The sequence below is a fragment of the Halyomorpha halys genome, unplaced genomic scaffold (genome assembly GCF_000696795.3).
Source record: "Halyomorpha halys isolate HHAL.00 unplaced genomic scaffold, Hhal_1.1 Scaffold269.1, whole genome shotgun sequence".
Taxonomy (NCBI): domain Eukaryota; kingdom Metazoa; phylum Arthropoda; class Insecta; order Hemiptera; family Pentatomidae; genus Halyomorpha; species Halyomorpha halys.
This window is the reverse complement of record NW_027112099.1, coordinates 60940-75259: the sequence shown is the minus strand read 5'-3', so window position 1 is coordinate 75259 and position 14320 is coordinate 60940. Positions and strand designations below refer to the sequence as shown.

General features: G+C 28.9%; 2 protein-coding genes across 4 annotated transcripts in view; both read right to left on the bottom strand.

Moving 5' to 3' along the window:
* Positions 1-1441: 1441 nt before the first annotated feature.
* On the bottom strand, positions 1442-7188 carry LOC106680609 (UDP-glucosyltransferase 2). The gene is made up of 6 exons (XM_014420437.2): positions 6852-7188; positions 5246-5549; positions 4799-5090; positions 3009-3243; positions 1930-2149; positions 1442-1710 (listed from the first exon to the last, which is right to left on the bottom strand). The coding sequence occupies exons 1-6, from the start codon at positions 7171-7173 to the stop codon at positions 1443-1445; spliced, it is 1641 nt and encodes a 546-aa protein (XP_014275923.2). The 5' UTR covers positions 7174-7188; the 3' UTR covers position 1442.
* Positions 7189-12579: 5391 nt separating this feature from the next.
* LOC106680570 (UDP-glycosyltransferase UGT4) overlaps positions 12580-14320 on the bottom strand; it is a 41453-nt gene continuing 39712 nt past the window's right edge. For all 3 annotated transcript variants that reach the window (XM_014420360.2, XM_014420361.2, XM_014420362.2), the window contains one exon: positions 12580-13100. In XM_014420360.2, coding sequence (XP_014275846.1) covers positions 12821-13100 — 280 coding nt within the window. In that variant the 3' untranslated portion in view covers positions 12580-12820. The remainder of the gene's footprint in view (positions 13101-14320) is intronic.

The window sequence follows — 14320 nt, the reverse complement described above, 5'->3', positions numbered from 1 at the left end:
ATTCTGTGTTGGTCTAATCCCGCTACATTTGGAACAATCTCACCTCAGTCCACGGTACACTAAGGATTTAGTTAAGTTATTTCGATTGTTTAAGACTTGATAGTATATTGAATATAGTTGAGTGTGCTTATAAATTTCAATTCATGTCTAATATTCCCTTTCCTAATTCGCTAACAACTTAACCTAAGGATTCTCCTAATATTTTAGAATTTGATATATTAAAATTCTCCATCAAGGAAACACAGTTAGATTCGTTCTTTATGTAAGAAACAGTTAATTAAGTGTTATATAATTTTACTATACATCACGTAATGATGGTACATTTTATTACTCAATGCTGTTATGTCGTAAAAAGAAAGGAACATAAAGACTAATGGAGGTTTTATGTTGCACATTTGATAGCAGCTTAAAAGTCAACCTAGAAAATAAAGAGAGCATTTCAGTGAAAAATACGTACTCCACATCTTATAGAAGTGCAGTCTTTATAAGGCTTTCTGTTTCGCCAACATATAAAAGAAGATCTAGTTCACTATCGTGTGACCATTAAACTTTATTCCACTTTTGATAAAGAATATTTTTTAAAAAATTGTCAGTTGACTATAACTTGTAAAGGTATATCATGCCACTGAATTTAATTATATTTTTTTAGGACTTTCAGAAATTTGGAAAGATGGTAATAAAGTGCTGTCGAGGGACTCTGGAACGTTTAATTCTGGTGGACTCTTAATTCTATTACTGATAAAAGGAAAAATATATTTTTTCGATAATAATTTTAACATGGGGATTAATATGTTCGGTGTGGACAAGTTAATTTACAATATTTCCAAAAAAAAATTGAAGATAATAAAAGAACAAAAAAAAATTCTTCTTAAGAGAAAAAATTATGTTTTATATATTCGAATTTTACAAATAGAAAAATGTTCTTTACTATAGTTTGATACGTGCTTCAAAAACAAACTTTCAGGTTACGAAGCATCTGTTATTCTATTTTTTTTATTTTATTATGTATTATTTATTTATTTAATTTAAATTTTATTCATTATAACATTATTTTTCTTCCTCTTCTTCTTTTTTTTGTTTTATGTTCTTTCTTTTATATATATTTTTCTGTATAATATCTTCCATATAATTTTGTAATTATTCACCAATATTAATGCAAAAAAATATATTCATATAATATGCTTTTGGGGAGGTTTATGCACGAATCATTTAAAATACTCCATGTGAAATTTAGAGAAGAGGAGTATTCTCCGGGGCTACTGGAAATCACAGTATATACATATATATTTGCGCGTGCGTGTGTGTACACCTTTTAACCAACAAAATGAACCAAATAAAATTAACTGTTTCATTTTTATCTTAACAATAAAATTATTTCCAAAATTCAATTTAGGATTCATTTAATCTTAGCTTTGTTGCATCATTAATAAAAAAAAAAACATTTACGAAGATTTTACTTTATTGGTAGGAACTTTTAAATTATTAGAGATAATAAATCTCCGTGCAACGTAATACATACTAAAAATGATGATCAGTAAAATAAATTTAACATCAATCAAGTTCAATACGACAAAGGACATATAAGCTGATCGTGGAGTCAGAGCGTTTGGGAATTTGATTGAGTGCTCTATCCAAAACACAGCATCGTCCACGGGTGACGTACGAGTGTCTCTCAGCAATGCAGATCTCCTTTCAGCTTCTGCTTTGTACCTGTGGGGTTAAACGTTTTTAATCTTCAAGTTCATAACTAGAAAAACAGATATTTAAGTTTAAATTATTTCATAATTTTATATTCCTTATTGAGTTGATTTTTTTCTTGAAGGTAATAATTTATTTTAAATTCGAAAATGTTCGATATTTACTTCTAAAGAAAAAATCAATACCATTTGACATTTCTTTTTAATGTTACTATAGAAAATAGTTACCTACCTTTTATTGTTTAGTAACTCTTTGATCGCCCAAGTCAAAGAATCTTCCGAGACATTATCGTAGTTCACCCTTACACAGTAGCCTGCAACGACTGCAGCGAGAATATTCTTCGGTTGGTCTCCAAAATAAGGGATCCCAATGATGGGGACACCGTAATAGGCTGATTCGTATAAGCTGGAGTAGCCACCGTGAGATATAAACAGCTTAGTCCGATTATGAGCTGAAATTTGTTTGTTGGTAATTGAGTTAAATCTCATAGTTTAAGTGTATGGATCATACTATATTTAAGCTAGTGTTGACTAATTTGAGAAAACTATTGAATTGGGTTTTTTAGCATAAGAGTATCATAAGATTTATTTCAGCTTTACAAATCTCAAATGAAAATCTATTACAAATCAACCAACTATTGTTAGTAATATGTATGTAGAAATAGAACTGGGTCATTGTTGGAAATATCTGTAAATTGTTAAGCTTGGTTTTGGTAACGATTAGTTTAGTAAAAAGATACAATGGAGGGAGCAGTATGTTTGAATTTAAAGTTTGTTATAAGTTCGAAAACTTGATAAGGACAGTTGGATCGCTTTAATTTGTACGGAAGAAAATCAGTAAAATAAAAGCATAAAACCATTTCTTATCATTTTGTAAAATGTCTGGAAGCAGGTACACTCTCTGGGACATCTAATGCAACAAGCGATTATTGTCTACTTTACGATCCAGGGATTGTGAAGACAACTTATTGATATCATTTTGGAACCATTAAAAAAAGGATTTAAGAGAGTTCTGAAGAAGACATACAAAGATTGTAGCTAAAACCGCTAATTGCATAGATTAATTGTAAATTTGTTCGATAATTATGTGATGGGTTTTTGTAACCTTGGTAATTTCCAAAATCTTTTAATTTAGATATTTTATGCCCCATGGGAATCCTTTATACTTGACTGAATAGTCTGCTTACGGTTTAATCAGCCTGTGATATATAGGTTTACTACTTATATATAACCAAAAAACAAACATTAACATAGTCAGCAGAATATGGAAATAGTAAAAAATGGATGTGTGATTTCCTAATATCTAATTACCTAATATCTGCTGCTGAGGAAACCAAGAAGACATTATGACGTTCGCGGGTACCTGATCTTTCGGATAGTCGGAGTCCCACTTCATTACTACCCGTTGTTTCAGATTACCAAAGACCTTCATAAAAGTACTCGCAACATCTCCGAATTCAGTGCTCTCAGATACTATTGCTAAATTAGTACCAAGCGACATGTATATCACCCCATGTTCCGCATTGTCCAGGAAGTTCTGAAGGTGCTGGAAGAAGATTATGGAGTTACATTCATGTAAAAATAATGTTTTATTGCGAGAACATAAAATTAAATAACTTTTTTTATATGCAATAAAATATAGAACTATACCTAGATATACAGAAACAAAAAAAATGAAAGTAAATTGGTATTCGTTAACAATGGATAGGTCCTAATACGTGTGAACAGACCATTACCGTATCATTAGAAAAAAGAAAAAAATATATATTACCTAAATAAAACCCCCTAACGAGTAATTTACTATAATTAACTGGAGTGTTACATGATTACAGATTTGGGCCTTGTTTGATTGATAATTTATTCGAATCACAAATCATAATTTAATCCAAAAATTTGAGCATGACTAAAATTTTATTTGATTAAAAAAAGACCAATACAATTTTTTGTCATCCAACTTAACTTCAATCGAAAAAAAAAGTAGTCGAATAAATATTTAATCTATTACGAACGGAATAACATACTTAAAGTGGATTTTGTGAAGAATAACTCCAGTATTTAACTATCAGGGATAAAAATCAATTATAAATTATAAAAAAAGAAGAAAAATATATATGATACCGGAATTGTTTATTAAATAAAAAAAACTTTATTACAAAAAAATGAGTTGTTTGAAACTTCACCTTTAATTAAAAGGAAAAAAAATGCAAAATTCGCTTTACGAAATAAAATAAAATTTATTTCTTCAACTGAAGAAACCAAAGAGCGTAAAGTTTAAATAGTTTCTTTAAATAAAGGAAAGTTAAAAAACTATAAAAGTTAAGTACTTATGTTTATTAATTGTCTTCTAAATATATCAGAGAATATGGGATTGGGGGCTAATAGTTGTGATAAGAACAATTACCATCGGGTTTTAATCAGTGGCCATAGTGCACTTTTTTTAATATAGAAATGACATAGAATAACATAGAATATTTATTAATTGTCAAACTGAGTGTCCTAGTGTTGAGGAAATGCTTGCTTTATTTATTTAAAAAATAATTGATTTAGAAGTTTATACTGTAAAATAAATTATTGTACTTATCCCCGAGTGGTCGACTGTTCATCTAGAAGTTCCAGTCTTCACCTCTTAACGTTTTCATCTAATCCTGATACAAGTTGTATAGGGACACACTTGGGACAAACCCTTTTGATTAAAAGAAGAACCATCGAAATAGGCTCCAGGATGGGAAAGTTATGGGTGAACACATTGAAACAAATTCAGGTGTATTGTTAAACTACTTAAAAATATATATATTTTTAAAACATCAAGTATAAGTAATTATGAAACTACCTATCCAGTAGAAATGGTTACTTAATCACAGGTACTTAATCATGAGCCACTTAAACAACATAAATCAATAACTACCTGCATCACTCTATCTCTTATTATCTATAAATTTGATTTCTCTTGACAGGTCTGTTCCAAAATAAAATAAGACATAAATGAATAGGAATTGGACAACTAATTATAATATGGTTTAAATTATTAAGTGAAATAAGTTTAATAAATTAAAAGCTACGTTAGACTAATCAAGACAACATAACAATAATTAAATTAATACCTCAGGAAGGGGCTTGGTTTTCTTATTTATCACAACTCCTGCTATCTTTTTGACGTGGGGTGAAGTTGGGTATGGATAGCTTAAGGCTGGATGGCTGTTCACCAAGATCATACTAATGTTGGCCAGGATGTGATCCAATGGCGGACGATCCTCGGAACCGTGATACTTCAGCGACCTCTTAGCTACCTGTTCCATTCGGTGCAGATAGAACAGGCTGGATAGCGAGATTGAGAGGGTAATATAGGCGTTGTGGATTCTTTCAAGAAGATTCATGTTATCAGTATATGGAGACCTATGGAAACTCAGAAATAATGTACCAACAATATATACGAATACCAAAAATAATACATTAGTTTAAAACGAAATCCATGAGAAACTTAATGTCATATTTCATTTATTGAATGGAATGAGCTCAAATCAGAACTATGTAATAATATGAACGCTCACCTGTAATCTATCATGTAGGCAGTATTATCAGGCAGCCCAGCTACGCTGTTGATCCACGATCTTTCCCCCAAACAACAGATCTCGATGCCAACAGCATTGAATCGGTGGTGCAAAGCCGCGTTGGCTTCTTGAAAAAAACACGTCTCAGTAATGACTGCATCGAAGGTCTCAGATGACTCGATAAGATTCTTTACATTAGGCTGATTGTAAACTTTTTCAAGTCCTGCAGTTGTTATCCCATACACTGCGTTCACTTGGAGGTAGTAAAAAGTTCGCTTGGAATTTTCAAAAAAAAATTTGCTATCTAAAATAATAAAATATACACAATATTAAATTCTAGAGAAAAATATGAGTACGCAAAATTGTATCAAATTTGCACTTAAATATTAGATATTAAACTAATTTCATATAACTTGTTTCTATTTATAGCTTTTTTATGTTAAATTGTTTCATCAACGGACAGTAAGTAACTTTCTTCGCGTTTAGTAATATTTTCTACCTTCAAAGACGTATTACATTGCACAAACTTGTTCTAGATACATTTTCATATTCTCCTCCAGTAAGTAGTCTTGTTTCTGATTCCATTTACTGACATGTTTAATGGAAGTATTTTGTAGAGATTCCATGTTATACTTTTTCATGGTGGATCTTAATGGCATACCCACGGAGTAAGAAAAACATATAGTTGTCTTAAACTAGATATCAGCGCGGATCCAACTCTCTCACCCTCCCGGGAAGTCCTTTCTTATCCTACCTTTCAAACATTACCTGATATAATAATTTTACAATCTTTTAATGAGACCATAGCACTATCTTACACACTCACCCTTTCTCACACATACCCGATATTTCTTATTTTACCAGTAAAACAATGAGTAAAGCATTTTTTATTAAAAAAATAAATAAAATCCTATATTCAGATACATCTTAAAAATAGTCAAAAGTATAAATCTAAAATTAGATTTACCTAATGGAATGACATTTTAAGAGATAATATAGAATAGTTTAAGAGAGAGAGAAAATCAAAGATTATTATATTATATATTATACTAAGCAATAACTAGCTATTTTCGAATCCTTCAGATTTCAGATGTAGCAAATTTGTTATTATGAAGAAGGTAAAAGCCTGCTATCAAAATTAAATATGATAATTACAAGCACTTATCAATAAATCATCTGTCAGTTTACAAAACTCCGATTCCTGAAGAAAATACTGTTCATTGATGAAATGTACAAATAAATAAGAATCCTTTTTGAAGTAAAAGTATTCATATGGAACAAATATTCGTATAATACAAATATTAATATTTTCCTTGAAAAAGTTTATAATGATCGATTGTTTTACTAACCAATATTTAATAAGCAATCGCTTACACACATTTCAATAAATGTAATTATAATTTTTTTTAAAAATATATAACAACCCTTTTTATTTGTCTCGAAGATATAATATTATACATATATATAAGATACACTATACTCATCTATACCCCATGCAAACCATATCAAAATACTAAATATAAAACTGTCATTTATATATCATTTACCTCTTACATACATATACATACTGATTTGGTTATTTACTTATCAATCTCACTCTACTCACTGAATCCTGGATAGCAGTCATCTATAAGAATATAGTTTATTTTCGGATGCTTTTCTGATGGTGATATTGGTGTAACGTAGGTTATATTATGCCCTGCATCTGCTAGTGCTTCCAATATCGGCCTGTATATAATATGGTGAGTCTTCCCGTTGAATGGCAGAAATGCTAATATCCTGTGCGAAGACACAACCCTCGAGGAAGCAAATAATAACGTTCCTGCAAGACTTAAAATGCCCGTAAGATACATGCCAGGTGCATAGTTTGCACTGGTCTCCCACAACTGCAGGCCTTGAGATTGGGAGTGGGGGAAACATTGCATCATTCTCAATTTTTGCAAAAATATACGTTCCTCTTCTCATAAATTATAAAATTTACTTATTATATATTTATTTAAATTGGTTTTGTACTTTTTAAAAATATTTATAGTATCCTCTTATGAGTCTGATATTTTGACTACACAAATAAAATTAACTAAAATATTTATTCTAATTTTGACAATTTTTTTATATATTTGTTTAACTATTCATTAATCTTTTTAATATTAATAAATATAAATTAGGTTTTCCAAGCTTTAAAGAAAGTATTAAAATCATTTTTGAGTAATTTACAATTTAACTTACTAGGAGATTGTACGGTCTTCATTGATTTCATCATTCATTGAATACCTTAAGTTTGGAAATCCATACTGGCATAGTTCTTCCACCAAAACATATTTTCAAAGCACATTAAAGAAACAATACAAAAATTAATATTGAATCACTTAATACCAACATCCAATACAAATAAAATCAATCCACGAAAACATTTTTAATTTAATTAAAACAATGTTATTTACATAAATGTGGTCTAATATGTTATCCCAGGGTTACACTTTTTATTCCATAAAATACTTCAAATAATATTCATAAAAACATGGAGTTGGTGTTTAATATTTAACACATAATATGCTGCACGCAAATTTTAATATCTCCGCTGAGTGTTGGATTGAAAATCTGGAATCATCTAAAGTTACAATGTTTCTATTGATTTTACAATAAATAACATACTTGTTTCTTTGCTTGAGTAAAGCTAGGTAACTGATTAAAAATGTGGAAAACATGGCAAGCAAACTCTACGTTAAACTTATCTGCTTTATCTGGTCTATGGAATAATTTGTTCACCTATTAATAACCCTCAGGTAAAATAAGAATAAAAATAGTACCAAAATCATACGTGTATTAAAAATATTTAAAAAAATACTACTACAAAATGAATTGAAATCCTACAACAATTTAAATAGTAATAACACAATTTTATGTAATTATTATAGGATCTTTAATTTTAAACAAAATTAATTATATAATTTTATTTCATAAATTTTTTTAAAAAATTGTTTTAACTTGAAGAATATAAATAAGTAAATTATATCTTTGTATATTTTATTCTGTTTAGTTAGATATAAATGCGTACATATGTATCAATATAAACGATTTTTTAATTAAAATTATCTGATTTACTTGATTTCCATATTTCTTCTACTTTGGAAGAGTTTTTAGACATTGAACAAAACAAGTAAGATCTATATTAATTATAATTTTTTCTACTAACTTTCTGAATTTGTGAATTTCTTCTTTGAAATTCCAAACCCATTAAAGTATTAAAGATATAAGTTTGAGATAAGTAAAAAAAAAAACAAAGAAACAACAATCAAGGATACATTTAGTAACAATTATATTTATTGTCTTTGACCGACTAGTAGGTGCTTAAAAACACAAAGATGTGGGTTTCAAATAGTATTCCTTCTCATTGTTTGAGAATTAGTATTTTTTAGTATTTTAGCGTTTGACTTCAGGTCAAATTTTAGGAGTAAGAATAAATTATATGAGCTAAGAGTCTTATTCTGCCAAAAACTCAACCTTTAAAATTATATTTGTTTTATTTATCTATGTGATACAGCTTTTGAACTATGAGCGAGACTCAAACTGTTCGAAATTACTGATATTGGTCTGTATAACTAAAGAAAATGGCATGTGAATGGTAAATGGTTAAACAAAAATAAGTAAATAAATAATCTGGATTTTTATCTGAAGAAACATGGTCAGCATACTTAATTTATTTTGAACTATTTGGTTTCTATTGATATAGCTATTTGAACTATTGGATTGATCGACAATCTTGCTGTATAATGATCATACTTTCTCTATGATAACCAACTAGAAATTCCAATTCCCGCACTGATTTCACGAAATGGAACAGTCAACATAAATTTTATTTTGGTTTTGCATGGTTAAAAAAAATATTTCAACCCTATCTTGCTCAGGCCTCCTTTTAAGGCACTTCAGAATTTAATTGATTTGAATTCTCCCAGGAATCTATATTTTGTGATAAGATGCTTCTTCATTCTTGAATTACCTTGAGAGAAAGGCATTCTTTGTTATAGAAATGAAATGAAACAGCCTTTTATTTATGGAATAAATTAAAATCATTACAAAATAAAATATAAACATTTAAAGAAGAGAGAGAGAGAGAAACAATAACTTTTATCAATTTTCTTTCCATCTTTCCATATCCTTTCCTGCATAAGCCTTTCCATTCGGGAGTAATAGTCAGCACTTCCTGGGGTGACCAGCCATGTTGGGAGGCGATTTCTTTCCATTTCTTCTTTCAGACATCCCTGTCCCTAGCAGCTCTCCACCAGAAGGGTCCTGCCATCCTCTTGAACATATTGCTCCATCATTTCTTTTGACGTCCTCTTCTTCTTTGAAGTTCATATGGAGTCCATTCTCTTGGTTATTACCTTAGATTAAATTTTTGAATAGTAATTATTAATCCGCTTCCATCATTTTTAAAAATTCTTATCTATATTTACCTCTTAAACTCAGTTGAATGTTTTTCTATGGTTTAATGAATAATTTTACAAAAAACTAATAATAATAATAAAAAGTTCTTCTTTCAAAATTTGTATTAAAAAATCCTAGTGCTATCAAAAGCACTTTACACAAGATGGAATAAAATTTGGTTGTGCTCAAATTTTCTCCTGAAGTTTCGGCTTTAATTTAATTTTTATCAAAATGATAAAATAAACTCTTTTATCGGAATTATATATCTTAATTTTTTACAGTATATTGTGCGAAAATTTAAAATTTTACAGTTATAAATAAAATAATGGTATATTTTTTTTTATTTGAGTTAATAAAAAAAAGCATTCAATGATACAAGTAAATCTATGCTTTAAGGATTATAATTTTTATTCCACATCCATGGTTTTACTCATGTGTTCGAAATACAGTGATTAATATGATTGCTATGTTGCAATATAATGTGCATGATTTTTTGTATTATTTTTCCAATTATCGGGGGTGTAAATTCAAACGAAAAATATTGGTTTTATTAAACTTTGTTGTATAATTTTTATTTTATAAAATTATATAGCTCTATATCTATGTACATGACCTTTCTTCACATAAAAAATTTTTATTCAATAAATACGTATTGAATAAATATCCTACATGAAAGATATTTAAAACAATTTTTAGGGGTCTTTCATTATTTTAACACCACATCCTGAATTGTGACTCGTAGCGGAGAGTTCATTTTTAAAAAGTTCCATTTCAACATCCAATCCTTTCTTGAGCGACCTGTTACACGATGAAAAAGTCTGTAATTTACTCGGGTCTATAGCACCTCTGTTGTCCAGTCGGAAGTGGGTTATCTCCTTTCCCAGTCCTTTTGGACTTCTCGTATTTTGTTGACAAACCTTCCTCACTTACTTGTCCAAGGTTACTTCATACATCAAAAATCAAAAAGTGCGTAGTTATTCTTATCTAATTTATAAATTATTGTGGTCATATTCAGCCATTTTTTACTGTTTTTATGACAGGTTATCCATAATTACTTGAAGTAAAAATTATACTTTGACCAGTAGTTACTTTTCAAACAAATTAGCGGAATAAGAATATAAAAAGTAAATTGGATCAAAGAATTTACCATATGACCATAAATTACGTATATAATTTATATTTAATAATTAATTATCAAGAATATGACTATTGTAGCTGTATTGATATCCAAGAAATAAAAACCATGGTAATATTTTAATATTTTACATCTTAAAATCTTATCATTTATATGTTATATATTATTATGATATTCATACGGAAGTATAGTTAAACAAACTTTTCAATAATCAAACTACTTTTTACAATTCTTATTTAATTATTACACGTTTTGGACTGTCATGCCGGTTTAAAGGCATCACATTTTTTCGTTCTTTCTACCACAATAAAATAAACATGTAGATATTTTCCTTTAGGAAATACCTATTCTGAATCAAGCAAGAAAACAGAATTAACTGCTTCGTTATTTTAAGTTTGTTTTAAAATAAGTGAATTTCAAAAATCGTGAAAAATAATATGTTTTTTTAATATTATGTCGCCTTGTACCTGTTATGTGGTTTCCCTTGCAAACGGATGACGTCCTATATACCTGTGCATGTCAAAATGAGGTAAATTAATGAATTTGCAGAAATGATTTAAATTTCGTTGGGCTGTGTAGACTTGTATGCCTAGTTTTATTATTATGAGTAGTAGAACAAAAATCTACCAATGTGCTTAAGTCAATATCAGAGGCACAACCCGTTGTACATAAAGTTTTTATGGTGTCCCTTTTTTTCAATAGAAAAATCTTTTGGCGTTGTAAAGCGGATTGGCCTAGACAAGACGTGAAGTGAAACGCCACCCTCTTCTCAATAAACAAAATATAAGAAAAGAGTAGTTTCATTTAAAAAAAGAGATATTTTCTTAAATCAAATGCCATTTTCTTGGCCTCGTGACCTTATATTGTAAAATGTTTTTAGAGTTCTACTACTGGGTAGTTTCTCTACATGCTGTATCATACCATTATCATTATGTCATTATGATCAATTTACTTTTTGTATTTTTTATACAGTTGTAAATATCAATAAATAAAAAAAATGCCATTTTCTAATCCTGAACAAAAAAAAATCGTTAAGAAACGCTATAACTGATACGATTCATTTATAACACTGGAAGGTTTCAGGCTTATTTTTACAATTTTTAGCGTTAGTAACAATTTTATCAACTTATATAAATTATATACTTTGATAAAAATTGTTAATTGATTATACAATAATTTAAAAAAATATATATGTTTTACTAGTAATTTAAATTGTACCTACCCACTGCAGAGATCTTCACACAAGTAATCTTCTCGAGTGCTGGTTCCCTCGCAGAGAATTACTCTTGATATTTCTTGAATGGTTTCTTCCGTATTACCTTATTGCAGATTTAAGTTCTGGAGATCGGGAAAGGACTTCAAAAAATTAACTGTTTAATTAACATGATTTTGCAAATAAATCAATCAATTAAAATGTTCCATTGTGACAAACAAATGGTTTAATAGAAAAAAAACTGCTGCAGTCTGGGAATTTTTTTCTTAAACATAACATTAATATTTATGAAAATTTTTAGCAAAATTGGTTTTCAAAATGTATAAATATTTGAAATTAAATTTGATAATACATGATCAATAATTACTAATATATAAAAATCAAATAGTATAAATAAATAAAACAATTAACAATTTACTAAAAAAAATAATTTATAATTATTGCAATTTGTGATAATGTAAAAAAAAACAATATTTTTTATTTAACAAGACTGAAAGGAAAATAAATTATCACAAATCCTTGGATAGGACGTAAAAGGTTTTAGAAAAAGAGGATTTCAAGAAGTCAAATGACGGTCGATAAAAGTTTGGATTTATCATTACACTTATCAAGTTGCTGGAGAAGCGTATTAGTAAAAAACATTTTTTTTTCAATAATGTATCATTTTAATATATTCTCTTGTTTTGTATTTTATTTTTACACGTTAATGCTCTTGAATAACATTATCTCGTTCCCATTTTTTGAATACAAGACAGGATATATGTAAAAGTTAAATATTATTCTCAGTCTTCTAAAGACGCCTTCATTGTGCCTTAAGCTTCTTTTTGTTTGTTGATAGACCTCCTAGCATTGCGAAGGCCTTGCATAAAAAACACAGGATGGCGACCATCACTATTAGTAGGACGAGAACTGTCAGCCCTAGGTCTAACATATGCAGCTCGAGGAAGGTCATGTATGCAGAAGCTGGAGTCAGAGCGTTTGGATATTTTATGGCATGCTCAACCCAGAACACGGCTTCATCCAGTGCGCTGTGCCTCCGATCTTTCACCATTCTTGACCTCTGCTGTACCCTTTCCCTGTAACTGCATGACAGAAATTAAAATTTTCCTTACTTAAATAACCTCTAATATAAAATCTTCATCAATATATGACCTTAAAGCAAATAAAGGAGATTATATGACCTTGTAATAGTACTGACTTGACCTTTTATGTCATATTCATATTCATATTGTCATATATATTCTTTCAATGATATTGGGTCTGTGTAAGCTGTATGATGGAGTAAGGCGTAAGCCCGTGTAATATGGGCTTGCTTAAAAAAAAACTAGATGAACTTTTCCAACAGAAAAGAAATAAACAATAATTAATAAAGATATAAAAACTAATATAATAACAAAAGTTTAATTAACATAAACATTTGAAAACGAAAAAATTATATTAGTAATTAGTGATAACAAAATTACAAAATATACCTAGTGTGACTTTCTCTATACTGCCCTTTTTAACCATCAATTGAAAAGTATAGAATGATAACCTTAAGTATTCTAAATGCCACCGATTCCGTTTGTAATTTGATTTTAATTCAAAATTGCGTTGCTAGATTATTGCGAAAAAACAAAACAAAAAAAACAGTGGTCACAAGTGTGTTAATTATTCTTGGGAGGAATTCTGAAAAGGAAATATTAATAAAGGCAAACAAAAATATTAAATTAAATTGAATAAGGTCTTCTACCTACTTATTCCCCATAATTCTCAACCACAACAACAACAATAATTTATAATTTTTATTTCTTTTCAAAGCATTTAAAATATAATTTTAATCATCTACTCAAGAAATAAATGAATGGAATTCTTTTCTTATTTTTTTGAAATGATGGAGGTGGGAGACAACACACCTATGTTATTTTGTAATGATCCTGACATTACCACCGTCATTAAAGAGAGCTTGATAAAGGTGAATGGGTCATCTAGCATATTGTTTTAGCTTTGTTTCTTTTTCTTTTTTTTTTCTATTTTATTTATTTATTTATTTTTTTTTTACGAAGCTGTACGAAAAAGTTGAAGTTATTTGAGGCGTTTGGTTTCAAAACCGGTTACATCCATTTTTTCCAAAAATTTTTTTATTTTATTTTTTATAAGTTTTTAATGTTAGAAATGATGTGTTAGACGCGTTTGTTTCAAAAACGTCTAGATCCTTCTAAAATCAATACTAAAAGATTCCATTTCTCATCAAAAGCGGTTCCATCCAAACTTCACCAATCGGCCACTTGGAGCAGTCCTATCGACCACTTTTGTTTTGGTA